The following is a 14,965-nucleotide window of genomic DNA, read 5'->3' as shown; positions in this document are numbered from 1 at the left end:
ATGAGAAAAACTATATAAATTATTTACACGAGAAACTAAAAAGGCTATAATATCTACTCGCTAGGTTACTTGCTACTTGCCAATAAGAGTTTGCATGGAGAAATGTACCTTGAGGGATGACATTAGAGCTTGCAACAGGATGTGCATTTCTGTATGATAGCCACATTAGTAGCTAATTGGCATTTCATTTTGGGGGGGATAATTACAGGCGAATATATTGATAAAAGTTACCTTGTCCAAGAGAGATTTGCGCGGTCACGCCAGGGTAAGCCTACACGAAACACACACCTTATCTGAAGTAGTTCTAAAATCCCTGACGGCTTCTTCTTGTTTTTCGCTGATAGGAGTGGAACCCGGTGTGTTCTCGCTGCAATAGCCCATCTGTGACAAGGACTGACGAGTTCTGCATTCCGAGATGTTGTTCTGCACACCACTGTTGTAATGCGCCGTTATTTGCCTATTTGTGGCCCGCCTGTTAGCTAGCACGATTCTTGCAATTCTGCTTCGACCTCTCATCAACGAGCTGTTTTCGCCCACAGGACTACTGCTGACTGGATGTTTTTTTGTTTGTTGCACCTTTCTAGGTAAACCCTAGACACTGTTGTGTGTGAAAAACAGTTTCTTAGTACTGACCAGGCCAAAGTAGCACAGCGGGGTTAGAATGTCCTCTGCTAACGAATTTAGGAATTAGCCTGTCTTAATCAACCCATCTCTCCTCTGGCGCTGTCTCCAATCATTAAATCAACGAGATGTCATCTTCTGAACTATGAGGTAACTTTAATTTCAAGATCTCTCTCTCTCATCCTCTCTCAACAGGGAGTGGGAGTAAGAGGATCAGGTCTGATTCTATACAAGGAACCTTTGGCCCACTTTCTTTAGTTCCCACAATCTAATTCATTGATGAGTAGATGGTAAGCAGATGCTCTAACACAGCTATGAATAACGTGTTGTGCAGTTGATCCTATTGGCTGACCTTACCTGATTCTATCTCATCTGAACTGGATATAAAAATTACGAAGACAAATGGTTGAATACATCATTATTATCATCTTTTATTTCCAGAACATATTTGTGATGATTGACACTACCCCTGTTGTTATAAATATAGATATGTACAACAATTCAAAAACAATGTGTATTGAAAATACTTTATACTTAATGTGTTATTATTTCTCTCAATGGAACAGTAGTGTTTTTTAAGGAGAAACCACATCAAAACGCTAGCTCCTAACTAGGGGCTAACCATGAGTAGACTATGTCGGACAGTAGCTTATGCACTGGCGTGACTCACTGGAATGTTAATGTTAATCATTATCACACTCAACGGGCCTGTTTCTGAGGCACAGATTAAGCCTAGTTCTAGACTAAAAAGTATGCTCAATGGAGAACCTCCATTGAAATAGATTTTTAGTCCAGGACTAGCTGAGCTTAATCTGTGTCCGTGATACTTGCCTAAAAGTACCCCATGAGCTCCCTAATTACAGAAGTGTTTCGGTGAAAGTATTGTTTTCTCATCAGTGCAAAATATGCAGTAAATGCCATGTATTCCCGTATTTAATTTTATCTCCTCTCAGCAGCAAAGATTTCAATGCATGTATTATGTGTTAGTTTGGATACATATTCATACATATTCAATGTTTCTGTTTCAGTGTGGGTGTGATGTGTATGTGCGTACATACAGTACAAGTCAAAAGTTTGGACACACCTACTCATTCAAGGGTTTTCTTTATTTTTACTATTTTCTACATTGTAGAATAATAGTGAAGACATCAAAACTATGAAATAACACATATGGAATCATGTAGTAACCAAAAAAGTGTTAAACAAATCAAAATACATTTTAGATTTTAGATTCTTCAAAGTAAACACCCTTTGCCTTGATGACAGCTTTGCACACTCTTGGCATTCAACACTCAACACTTTTTTGATTACTACATGATTCCATGTGTTATTTCATAGTTTTTATGTCTTCGCTATTATTCTACAATGTAGAAAATAGTACAAATAGATAAAAACCCTTGAAAGAGTAGGTGTGTCCAAATTTTCAACTAGTACTGCACATGCGTGTACATGCTTTGTCCATGTGTGTGTGGATGGTCAGATTGCGAGTCATGACAAGTGTTGATCACCGGTCCAGCCAGTGTAGTGTGGGGTAGCGCTCAGACAGTATCCTGCGGATCTGAGTGCTCTGTGTCTTATCCCTGGTCTCCACTACACACTCCACCTGTGGGCACACAACACAGATTTAATCCTAATAATCTCTCACTGATAGTGCTACATACAGACTGTCAACTGTATACAAACATTGGAGTGTCTCAACTAATTATACATTGACCCACTCATACACGTTTAGAACGTACCATTGCTATGTGGTTGTAGCATCTGTCCTGCCAACAGCAGATTGACATAAAGTGTAGTCAATTTCATTCAAAGGGCAGAAATAATCTGATTGGTTTAGGGCAGAACAAATCCGATTAGTTTCTAAAAGGTCAATGGGCAGAGTGAAGAGATGCACAATTTTTGAAAGCATTGCTTAGTGTCACACCCTGATCTGGTTCACCTGTCCTTGTGATTGTCTCCACCCCCTCCAGGTGTCGCTTATTATATATCTCTGTGTTTCCTGAACTCTCGTGAGTTCATTTTGTTTGCCAAGTCAACCAGTGTTTTTCCTTGCTCCTATTTTTCCCCAGTCTCTGTTTGTTTCTCATCCTCCTGGTTTCGACCTTTGCCTGTCCTGACTCCGAACCCACCTGCCTGACTACTCTCTCTGTTCTGACTACCAGCCTGCCTCTCCCGTACTGTTTTTGTACTCATATCTGGTTTCTTACCCCTGCCTGGCCCGACCTCGAGACTGCCTATCGTCTGGTACTGTTTGGACTCTGACCTGGTTTATGAACTCTCGCCTGTCCCCAACCTGCCTTTGCCTACTCCCTTTGTTATAATAAATATCGAAGCTCTACCATCTGCCTCCTGTGTCTGCATTTGGGTCTTGCCTTATGCCCTTATAGCGTAGATTAGAACTCCAGAATCTTGTAAATTAAACTTTCATTTACATATTGTAACATTTTGAAATCCTTATTGTCTTACAGTAGTCAGACAAATGTGACAATATCTCTAAAATGCAACTGGTCTCCTGACTTGAGGCAAATAGTAAAATGTAGCAAGCTAGCAGCAACATGCTAAACTAATCAGAGCACGCTTGCTAGCTAAGCATTTAGCAACCTCTTAGCTACTCATGTTGATTAAATAGATAGCGCTAGCTAGCTAATATATAGTAAGTCAGCTAACATTCACTTTATTGAGTAAGCTATATAAACTTTAAAAAACGGGGATGGACAGTTATGCTGCCGAGTGAAAATCTAAGCTAAACAGAGCTAGTTGGCTAGCAGAAAGCTATCTCTTACTAATGTTGAGTCAGAATAGAACTAGCTAGCTAGCTAGGTCTCAAATATACTAGTTAATCACATCGCACTTTATCAAAATATTTAATTGAATAAGCCATTTAAACTGAAACATTTGAATGGACTGTTATGCTTCCCTGGGGGCAGAAACATAAAATGCTAAGCTATCTCCTACTAATGTTGAATCAGAAAATAGAAATAGCTAGCAAGTTACAGTTTATGCTGCCATTGGGGCAGAAATATTAGTTTGGGTCAAACTACTTATGGCTTGAGGCCATAAGGACAGACTTAAAGCACAAAAGGTCATTTTAAAAAGTCTTAACTGCCCTCGGGGCAGCCATTTGAATGCACTGTTTAAATGCTTTCCCAGGGGCAGTAATGTTAGTTAGGGCTAAGATCACTTTGGTGTCCTAAGGGGAGACTTCAAGCTCAAAAAGTAATATTTACTGCCCTAGAGGCAGCCATGACTTATCTAAGTTATATCCTATGGTTATCTTCACCCAAACTAATATTACTTCCCCTGGAGCAGCATTTAAACAGGGTATTAAAATTTCTAATTTATTAGGCTTAATCTTACCAATTATTTTTGCTCCATATAATTTTCTAATTTACTGGCATATTTGAGACCTAGCTAGCTAGCTCTAACTTATGATTTAACATTTGCTTAGCCCGTTAGTTCAGTTTAGCGTAGCATTTTAAATTTCTTCCTCCAGATAAGCATAACAGTTCATTCCAATTTTGAAGTTTATATAATTAGCTTACTCAAGTAAATATTTTAAGTAGGAGTTGACTTACTGGTATATTTGAGACCTAGCTATCTAGCTCTATTCTATGACTCAACGTTAGTAAGAGATAGCTATCTGCTAGCCAACCACCTCTGTTTAGCTTAGCATTTTACGTTGCTGCCTCTTGGGCAGCTTAACTGTCCATCCACATTTTTGTTCATCTAGTTGCTTCAATGTAAAGATGTCCGATGCAGAAATCGCTCCGCCATTTCCTGGTTGCAAAAATGTAATTAGTTCACCTATTTCACGCCCTGACCTTAGAGATCCCTTTTATTCTCTATTTGGTTAGGTCAGGGTGTGACTACGGTGGGAAATCTATGTTTCTATTTCTTTGTTGGCCTAGTATGGTTCCCAATCAGAGGCAGCTGTTTGTCGTTGTCTCTGATTGGGGATCATACTTAGGCAGCCCTTTTTCCCACCTTAGATTGTGGGATCTTGTTTTTGGTACTGTGCTGTATGCCCTACTGAATGTTACATTTTGGTTTTGTATTTATTTTGGTTTTGTTTCGGTATTCATCTAATAAAGAATGATGTACGCTTACCACGCTGCACCTTGGTCCGATCCTTCGATCAGCGAACGTAACAGAAGATCCCACCACAAACGGACCAAGCAGCATGGCCAGGAGGAGCAGACATCCTGGACATGGGAGGATATCTTGGACGGAAAGGGATCCTGGATGTGGGAGGAGATCTAGGCAGGAATGGATCGCCTTCCATGGGAGCAGACGGAGGCAGCGAGGGAAGATCAACGGCGACTCTGAAGTTCACGACCACGACGGCACTCCGAGAGGCAGCCCCAACATTGTTTTGGGGGGGGGCACACGGGGTGGTCGGCGGAGCCGAGGTGTGAACCAGAGCCAGTCAGGGAGTCGAGTGAGGAACTCGTCAAAAGATTCCGGAGAGAGGTGTTGGCATTGAGAGCGCTGCAGAGCGGGCGTGCTGAGGAGCGTGACACTAGTCCAGTGTCATATGCACCAGTTTCACACATCTGGCCTCCATTGCACCTCCCCAGTCCGGTACGTCCTGTGTCTCCTCCATGCACTCGCTCTAAGGAGCATGTGACCGTTCAGGCACCATGTTATGCGGTGATTCGTACTGTGTTGCCAGTGCGCCTTCACAGCCCGGTGCGTTCTGTGCCAGCTCCTCGCACTTGCCGTGCGAAAGTGAGCATCCAGCCAGGACGGGTTGTGCCGGCTCAGCGCTCCTCGTCTCCAGTAAGCCTCCTCGATCCAGGATATCCTGCACCAGCTCTATGCACTGTGTCGCCAGTGCGCCTTCACAGCCCAGTGCGTCCTGTGCCAGCGCCCCACACTTGCCGGGCTAAAGTGAGTATCCAGCCAGGACGGGTTGTGCCAACTCTACGCTCCAGACCTCCAGTGTGCCTCCATGGTCCAGTATATCCTGCACCGGTTCTTCGCCCCAGGTCTCCAGTGCGCCTCCACAGCCCAGTACGTCCTGTGCCTGCTCCTCGTGCACTTCCTGAAGTGCGTGTCACCAGTCTGGTGCCACCTGTCCTGGCTCCACGCACCAGGCCTCCAGTGCGCCTTCCCAGTCCAGAGCTTCCGGCGACAGTTCCCAGGCCGGAGCTTCCGGCGACAGTTCCCAGGCCGGAGCTTCCGGCGGTCCAGCTTTTCGGCGGTCCAGAGCCTCCGGCGACGGTCGGCGGTCCAGAGCCTCCGGCGACGGTCGGCGGTCCAGAGCCTCCGGCGGGCATTCCCAATCCGGAACCTTCTGCGACGATCTACGGTCCGGAGTCTCCGACGACGACCCACGATCCGGTTCCTCTGGCGACGATCCACGGTCCGGAGCTCCCGGCGACAATCCCCGCACCAGAGTCGCCACCGAAGATGGCGGATCCGCGAGCAGAGCGGGGTCTATGTCCCGCACTGGAGCCGCCACCGAGGCTAGATGCCCACCCGGACCCTCCCCTATAGAGTCAGGTTTTGCGGCCGGAGTCTGCACCTTGGGGGGGTGGGGGTGTACTGTCACGCCCTGACCTTAGATCCCTTTTATTCTCTATTTGGTTAGGTCAGGGTGTGACTAGGGTGGGAAATCTATGTTTCTATTTCTTTGTTGGCCTAGTATGGTTCCCAATCAGAGGCAGCTGTTTGTCGTTGTCTCTGATTGGGGATCATACTTCGGCAGCCCTTTTTCCCACCTTAGATTGTGGGATCTTATTTTTGGTACTGTGCTGTATGCCCTACTGAACGTTACGTTTTTGTTTTGTATTCATTTTGGTTTTGTTTCGGTGTTCATCTAATAAAGAAGGATGTACGCTTACCACGCTGCACCATGGTCCGATCCTTCAATCAACGAATGTAACAGCCTACTTTTAGTTTGTGGCAAAACAAGCAAGTATAGTGTAGAGAATCATTGTAAACCGCTGTGAAATATCTTTTCCATAACCAAAAATAGTATTTTCCGCTGTTTGAAGCTAGTGTACAAAACCAAAAGTAAAAGATGCAAAAACTAAACTTAAGAACTGGAAGCATAGAAATAGTGCACATAGAACAGAGCTACCGCTTCTTGGACTTGCTTTCAATGAGAATGACAGATCTATAACTCACATTTCTATCTGAATTTGGTTGCATTGCCAAAAAAGTTACATATTGCACCTTTAACATTTCAATGAAGCAAATGCTAGCTGACTTTGTTGTATATTTGACACCTAGCTAGCTCTATTTATTAATTCAACATGAATAGCTAAGAGGTTTCTAAATGCTTAGCTAGGCAGCTTGCTCTGATTAGCTTAGCATTTTGTTGCTAGTTTGCTACATTTTATTGTTTGCTTCAAGTCAGGAGACCAGTTGTACTGTAGAGATATTGTCACATTTGTCTGACTACTGTAGCACAATAATGATTTCAAAACGTTACAACATGTAAATGAACGTTTTATTTACAAGATTCTGAGTTCTAACCTGTGCCATGTTTTCAAAAGTTGTGTGTCTGTTAAACTCCACCCAGAGCCGTATCCTTAGAGTTAGGTCAACCTTTAGAATTTTGAATATTGTTTTACTTCTAAACATTAGGTTACATAGCATTGTTTAAATATTCCCCATCAAATGTTAATAGAGCCCGCCAGCTTGTAGTCCTAAAAAACAGAAATGAGTTACTTCTGGTTCTTTCAACCATTCCTATGGGGAAAATAAATGGGGAAAGAATAGGGTTTTGGGATAAATGCCAAAAACAAGGTCTGAGGTAACAGGCTTAGGAGATCTTATAAGTTCTATGAGATAATATCGGCCAGTTAACATGACCTTTATAAATTATGAAGGTTATGCTTTTTTTGATGACATAAATCAAATCAAATTCTATTTGTCACATGCTCCGAATAAAACAGGTGAAGACGTGCTTATTTACAAGCCCTTAACCAACAATGTAGTTCAAGAAATAGATTTGTTCTGCCCTAAGTCTATCAGATTCTTTCTGCCCTTAGAACAAAGTTGACTGGACTTTATGTCAACCTGCGACCCAACACTCTCCCAACACACTCAACGCACCTGAAGTCCCAATTGACTCCAGTCTGTCTCAATTCTATGACTATCCTTAATCTGCTACATTGTGGTAACATAATATTCTACCTTTACATAAATTATTTTACAGCTACCAACTTTACAGTCAGTTGACATCACACATCTAGAACTTTAAATCATGTATGACATTAGTAGGTAACGACTTAATCAGAAATGTTGAGTCATAAACCACTTCCAAATCAATCACATATTGACACATTGTCTAGCAGCACTGTACCCGGAATCTACCACTTATCTCACACCACCCTGCACTGCCAACACAGCGGCAACGAGCCAGGGTTTCAATTGCAACGGCAGTGTGAGAAGCGCTTCATATATACAGTCATTGGAGAAGCAGTTGAGTGGATTTCGGGGGGGGGGGGGGGAGGGGGCGAGGGAGGTGGGAAGAAGGCAAAGGCTGTCGTACCTGGGCCTTGAAGAGATCACCTTTGTCACTGTGTCTCCGGTGGCAAATATTCAACAACCTGAGAGAGATAGTGAGAAAAAGAGAGATAGTGAGATGGAGGATGAAAAGAACAAGAGAAAGAAACAGTGGATGAGAAGGAAGAGAGGAGCAGACTAAATTCACATTGTTCTTTGTGTTAGAGGATTTGTATGATCATCCTGCCAGTTAAAGCCTCCTCCTGTCCTGTGGCTTATTCTGACATGATTGGATGTGGGAGAACAGGGTCACAGGGACAGATTGGTCACAGTAGCATTACTGTCACTAAGAGAGAGTTGTCTAAATATGCGCACCGTAATCTAACTATACACACTCATCTCCATCCATATGTAGCACAGATATCAGGAATTTGTTGATTAATAAACACTGGGTTATTGTCAGTCTGTATGACCACACACTGATATGTGTGTGTGACGTGTGTGTGTTTCAGATAAATAGAGAGTAATCAACCTCTTATACACTGGGGTATTTATATTCAAATGTACAGTATAGGTCATAACTATCTGTTCTTCTGTTAGTGTTTAGCTCACTTGATGTCCTCTCTTGCCAGCATGTCCAGTAGCTTGGCCATGTCCCCCGGAAAGTCCCCCAGCTGCACTGTAAACGTGCTGACGCGGTCATCCAGAACCAGGGCGCGGTCAACACACTGTCTGATCAGGTCCAACTCCATGTTAGCACTGCTAACCACCACAGCTACCCTGCAGCGGGCAGACAAGGAGATAGATGCAGAATCAGTTCATCGGAATATCAACAGGTTACATTTAGGACACTATGGTGTGAATCCTAGTTTCCACTTAAGTCCAATTTTCATTTAGTCATGCATTTACAATATGTCAATGGGAGGCAAAGTCTTAGGATTCACTCCTATGTTTTGGTACAGTAAAAACACCCTGACAGTGTGTAAACCCACCTTTTGCCCTTTAGCTCTGGTAGTTGCCCAGCCAAGATGGCCGCTAGTCCCATGGCTCCCTCTGTGTCCACTGTGGAACGTTCAAACTCCTGGAACCTCAGCATGGCTACCAGAGAGTCCTCCTCTCTGAGGAGAAGAGATAGAGGTCAGGGAGTCTCAGAGAGAGAGAGAAAAATATGATATAATATAATAATATTATCAAAACACTCTACTGCACTCTGGGCTCAAATTAGAGACCATCTTCCTCTCATATGCTCCTAAATATTTAGCTGTACGAGCTGGAAGTGGGTCTGGAAACATATTCACCCAGATAATACATTGAATGGCAAAATGGTATTTGTGTCATTAGGCTCAACAAGCTAAGTTAGGCCGTCATTGTAAATAAGAATTTGTTCTTAACAGACTTGCCTAGTTAAATAAATGTTAAATATATATATATATATTTTTTTTTAAGTTGTTACATTTCTGTTTCTTGTCCGCTGCGCTCTGGCTGTTGTTACATTTGTATCATATTGCAGCGAGCAAAGTCAATAGATTGTATAATTTCACCTCATGAGTGAGAGGAAATTCAGCTACTCTTAAGTGCTTGTATATTACTAGAAGTTTAACCAACTTCGGCCCTTAGATTTTATCTAGGTCTTACAGACAAAAATAAAGGAGACTTTTAAATATTTAAAAATGACCGGCTATTGGTTGGATTATTGCAACTAATCACATGTTTTGTGTTGTATTCCCGTTGGGATTAGTCCCTGAACCCATAAGAGACCGTGTAGAAATATACAAATGCTTCCTTCTTTTCTATCTGTGAAAGGCTAAGGCAGAGACATATTTTTGCTTTTAACACTCTGTTTGCTCCTCAGTTCATGCACCTTGATTGGAGAGCGAGGTAGCGGCAGTGTTCACTTCCCTTTGCACCCCACCTGTGAGAACCATGGTTGCACCTTTGCAACGCATAGAACTGCTAGTCTCTAGCCCAAACCATTCAAAATGTATAACTCATATGACAGGAGCTACATTTTTTTCCTGTCTACTGCAGATTTTCAGGTCACATTTGATAATTTCATAAACCCTGTCAAGCGGGCTGCTAACTCATGTTACCTAGCTGGCTAACAACCTGGTAACTTGCCCAGTAAGATGGCCCTGAAAGAAAAGAAAGGGGATCTTGGATAGCTCCTCCGAGATAGGATTCATATGGGCCTAATCACTTTTCTGGTGCTCCTAAATACTTTGGTGCTTCTAACCTTTTTAAAGTTGGGAGCATTAGTGCTACCAATTTAGAGTCCTGGAAACACTCAGGGCACTGGGGAACTGAGGGACGTATATGTCCATATATGTAGAAAACTATGACTATGGCAAATGTGTGGTGAGAGATACCAGCCCCTTCCATAGAGATGTAGTACCTGACAGTAATGACTTTGTCCACAAATGTCTTAGCCAGCTGGAAGGTGTGGGTCCCCAGTGAGTGCTCAAATAGATCTGGGGATAGAGAGTGGGATATATGCATTAGGTTCAGTGAGTAGTGCCATGACAATTGATATCTATTTAAGAAAAAGAAAGACCATATCACAGGGAGTAGATTTGGGTTCAGATAGCCTACAGGGCTACAAGGGCACAGTACCTCCATAAAGCTTCCTGTTGGGGATGCTGTAAAGGTCACTAGTAACTGGTCTGCCTGTTTTGAGGGACTGTAGTAGCAGCGGGAATCCTTCTGGTTCAACTCCCTGTCAAAGAGAACATGGTACATGAATCCCAATATTATTTTGGAGATTTTGGAGAGCATGGTTACAACTTACTCACGGTGACAATAGTACGCTAAACAAATATTGAGAGTGAGGAAGCACTTACTATGACAGTGATGCGTGAGTTGAGGTGTTTGATGGCTGCTGCTGTGCTGACCAGTAGACTACACTGCCCACCTGTGGGCACAATGACTGCATCTAGTTTGGGCACCTGCTCATAGATCTCCATGCCTACAGTGCCCAGCCCTGCTAAGTACACAGCACTATCATCCCTGAGAGAGACAGAAGAGGAAGAGAGAAAATAGAAAGAGAGATACAATATAACCATGTGTCCATGTACCAGGGTCACATTGTCCCCACTGTACAGTACATGTTTTGAGACAAAGGAGAGCTATGGGACTGGCACCCATCTATGTGGGGTAACCACCAAAGCAGTCTATCTCCAAGGTGACTTACTCTTCCAGGCAGAGGTATCCGTTCTCCTTGGCCAGGTGGCGTGCGTGGTTCAGGGAGTCCCTGGCGGTACTACCGTAGGAGATGACCATTGCACCGTAGTCTCGGTATATCCTGAGGTGGGGCTGGGCACAGCTGGCTGGCATGATGACAAATACTGGGATCCTCAACTCCACCGCATGGTGAGCCACGGCCATGGAGAAGCTACAGTCTTTAGCTACGATCACCCCCTTCTTCTGCTGCTCCTGTGGAGAGGGATAGGCGTTAGCTAACTGATAAAGGGATTATTATTTATTTTGCTTGTTAGCTTCTTGTTAACTTCTTGTTAGCAGGGTTGCAAAATTCCTGGAACCTTCAATAAATTCCCTGGTTTTTCAGAAATTGGAAGTTGGAAGATTCCGGATTTCCTGCTTATTCCCTTCCGATTCCGGGACTCCTCCAACTGGGATTTTGGGAAAAACAGGTAATTTATTGAAAGTTCCAGGAATTTTGCAACCTATGTGTTAGCTACTTGTTAGCTTGTTGGTTACTTGTTTTGATAAATTAGCTGTTCCCCAGCTGGGATGATTTGGGAAATGCATTGGGATTCATACCTGGTTGAGGGAGCTGAGTAGGTATAAAACACCTCTCTCCTTTACGGAGCCTGTGTAGTGGAGGTGCTCCTTCTTTAGGAAGATCTCCATGCCATACTGTTTGGACAGTCTGGAGTACTGGGAACACAAAGAAGCAGAATGCCAATAAGCTTCTGCATGAAGCAGGAGTCATCGTCTAAAGTATTTACTTTTAGAAAACAAACTACTACCTAGAATAAAAAGGTTATTTGACCGTCCCTCCACAAAATAACAATTTTTAAAGAACCCTTTGGTAAAAAGGTTTTACCTGGATACAAAATGGTTCTCCTAGACTCCTACAGGCTGGGGACTTCCAAATAACCCTTTATGGTTATAGGTAGTACCTTTTTTCCAAGGGTGTACAGAAGGCTCTGAACTGGAGCTGGCATACCGTACAAGGGGTCTTCTGCATCACTGACTGGATTTTGAAGGCTGCAGCACTGATGTCCTCGAAGCGGAGGTACTCAGGCTTGGGTGGTGGGACTGCTTTGCGCTCGCTGCCTCTCTTCTTGTTAGTCTTGGGTGGGTCCATTAGCTGGATCTCAGGGGCGCCCACCACCTTGGTCTCAAACGTTTTGACTTCCCCATTGAGGCACTCCTCCTCAATACCAAAGTCCTTCAGGCGCTCTGGGTGGATGAGGGTGGGCCGCCAGCCCGCAACCCCGTTACAGATGGGGGCGTCCTTGTTGCAGGTACTCTTGGAGGAGGTGGAGCAGCCCTGTTTAGTTGGCCCAAGACGCTGCTCCTCGCTGGTGGAGAGAGGGAGAGAAACAGGGCTTGAAGAGTAGTGGTTGGGTTTCTGTAGTGTTGGATAAAGCTCTTACCATTATATACATGCATTTCAGGTCAACAGTCTCAGCAATGGGCTGCACTCTCTCAGAAAAAAGGGTTCCAAAAGGGTTCTTCAGCTGTCACCATAGGAGAACCCTTTTTGGTTCCAGGTAGGATCATTTTTTGGTTCCATCTAGAACCCTCGGTGGAAAAGGCTCCACATGGAAGCCAAAAGGGTTCCACCTGGAACCAAAAGTGTTCTACCTGGAACCAAAATGGGTTCAGCCAAAGAACCCTTTTAGGTTCTAGATAGCACCGTTTTTTCTAATAGTGTAGAGTGACGAGAGTGAGCAGGAGGAGAGCATTTCTAAATTCCAAATTGACCCCTAACCCTTATCATTTCTGTTTCCGAAAGAATTTAATAGGAAATAATATGGTAATCAGTTCACCTTGCCTTCTAAAAGACTGGGTGGAGGTTTTGGGAGTAAGATTTGTACGTGTGTGTGAACACGTGGGAATAAGCCACTGCTTTACATTATCCGGGAGTGATGGCAGTGACCTTGTTCTTTGTACAATATAAGATAATCTACACAGATCTTTCCATGTCCAGGTACACCAGGGTGTCCCTTATGATTACCAGAGTTTTGGCCTATTAACCACACACATATTCAAGCATGCACGCACACCTGCTCACACACACACACACAAACACACATGGCTCTAAGGTTAGGGAATGGTTGGAAGGAATTGATTCACCTTTCTTGTTCTCAGAGTTTCACTTCTGCTTGCATTAGGGTAGGTGCATGTCTGACATTAACGTGTGCACAATTAAAATGTTCATTTAATATGATCAATAAAAAATATTTAAAAAAAATATATATAGATAACAAACATACTGTTGACATGTACTTTAAGCTATGGTGTTTTGGAATGTTTTGCCTTGTGTGGTAGATTTCGTTTTTTTTTACACTCTTATGTAGGTGTCATAACCAGCCATAAAATAACTATGGTGGTAGATTTTGTGGGTTTTTACACTCTTGTGTAGGTGTCATAACAGCCTTAAAATAACGCAATAGATGTCACAACAGGTGTAAATATATGACAGTGTTATCACCATATTATGACAACTAATGTCAGCTGTTGTGACATAATATGTCATGGTTATGACCGTGTTGTAATGGGTTTTTCACACTAATAAGTTTCCTGTGTGTATCAAGATTGGTCCACCACCCAAAGGACATCCAGCCAACTTGACAGAACTCTGGGAATCATTTCTAACACCTAATGCATGCAATCATATAACATTGACACTATAATTGATTTTCTAATGTTGATGAGAGACTGACAATAACAATTAAGCAGTAGACTATTTTGTATCCCTCAACAGGCTCCTACATTTTGCTCACAATATTCACTGCTGAAATGGATAGACTTCACAGTATAATTCAAACCAGCTGGTAGACTTTAACTTCACTTTAAGTTTCCATTGTGGTGCCAGCTACTGTGGACCAGGGGAGAGCAGGAGCAGGGGAGGCTCGATGGGGTGGAGGGGCTGGTTCAGGTGGAGGAGGGTGGGGATCAGAGAGGGCTTTAGAGGCTTAAGATTTGGGGACAGGAGATGCTGGATGATGAGACAGTGGCGGTGGTGTAGGGCTCGGCCGGGGGGGGGTGGGGAGGGTGGGGCGGCGGGCTGGGACGGAGGAGGGCGGTGCGGGGGTGGGGGGGGGCTCGGGTCCGCGGTCACCGGGTCACGCGGGGCTGGGGGCTCCTCGGGGGGGGGGGGGGGGGGGGCGCGAGGTAGGGTCCCCGGCAGGGGCTCTGGGTGGGGGATGAATCTGTAGTGTCCCACCTCTGCCAGAAGGGGTCATTCTCACTGTCGTTGAATCCCACTCTGCTGGGCGATCCATCACCGGCGTAGTTGGCGTAGATGAACTGGGCGGCAAAGTTCATCCTGGACCAAAAACTTTTCAGCTATAGTCCAAGGATCCTCTCTAGATAAGTTCCGAAAAGTCCTCTCCCTGCTCCTCCTGTGTGTGTAGCACATCCAGGAGTGTGTTGGACAGTGTGCCAGCTCAGAGCGCTCCCATGGTGTTAACTGCGCTGCCCTAGATCCCTTCCTGGGGCTATTTAAGGTGGGATTAGCCTGGGGTACATGCCTGGTGGCACTCAGTCTTCAAATCCAACCTGCCTCCAGCCCTGGCCCCTCCCTCCCCTTGGCTCTATTCTAGTCCAAGATCTGGATTAAACCTCCAGGTCTGTGACGTGTTGCTAATCAGACGCTCTAAGGGGATAGATTTGGACTTACAGTTTATCTAGGGAA

The 14,965-nt window shown here is 44.2% G+C and overlaps 1 protein-coding gene across 1 annotated transcript; it reads right to left on the bottom strand.

Moving 5' to 3' along the window:
• Positions 1-81: 81 nt before the first annotated feature.
• LOC106576769 (L-threonine ammonia-lyase-like) lies at positions 82-14,755 on the bottom strand. The gene is made up of 11 exons (XM_014154147.3): positions 14,495-14,755; positions 12,266-12,623; positions 11,857-11,973; positions 11,267-11,508; positions 10,917-11,082; positions 10,690-10,792; positions 10,472-10,547; positions 9,072-9,197; positions 8,692-8,859; positions 8,126-8,183; positions 82-2,224 (listed from the first exon to the last, which is right to left on the bottom strand). The coding sequence occupies exons 1-11, from the start codon at positions 14,593-14,595 to the stop codon at positions 2,126-2,128; spliced, it is 1,614 nt and encodes a 537-aa protein (XP_014009622.1). The 5' UTR covers positions 14,596-14,755; the 3' UTR covers positions 82-2,125.
• Between the last annotated feature and the right edge of the window lie 210 nt (positions 14,756-14,965).

This window comes from Salmo salar, chromosome 18 (assembly GCF_965601325.2).
Source record: "Salmo salar chromosome 18, fSalSal1, whole genome shotgun sequence".
NCBI classification, from domain to species: Eukaryota; Metazoa; Chordata; class Actinopteri; order Salmoniformes; family Salmonidae; genus Salmo; species Salmo salar.
This window is presented reverse-complemented; position numbering and strand designations above follow the sequence as displayed.

Bases quoted from the DNA above. Each gene is read 5' to 3' on its own strand.
- LOC106576769 (XM_014154147.3), bottom strand. From the start codon at position 14,595: ATGAACTTTGCCGCCCAGTTCATCTACGCCAACTACGCCGGTGATGGA. The intron at 12,624-14,494 runs GTGGGACACTAC...TCTCTCCACCAG, and splicing joins AATGACCCCTTCTGGCAGAG to CGAGGAGCAGCGTCTTGGGC. The intron at 9,198-10,471 runs GTACTACATCTC...TCTTCTCCTCAG, and splicing joins GACAAAGTCATTACTGTCAG to AGAGGAGGACTCTCTGGTAG.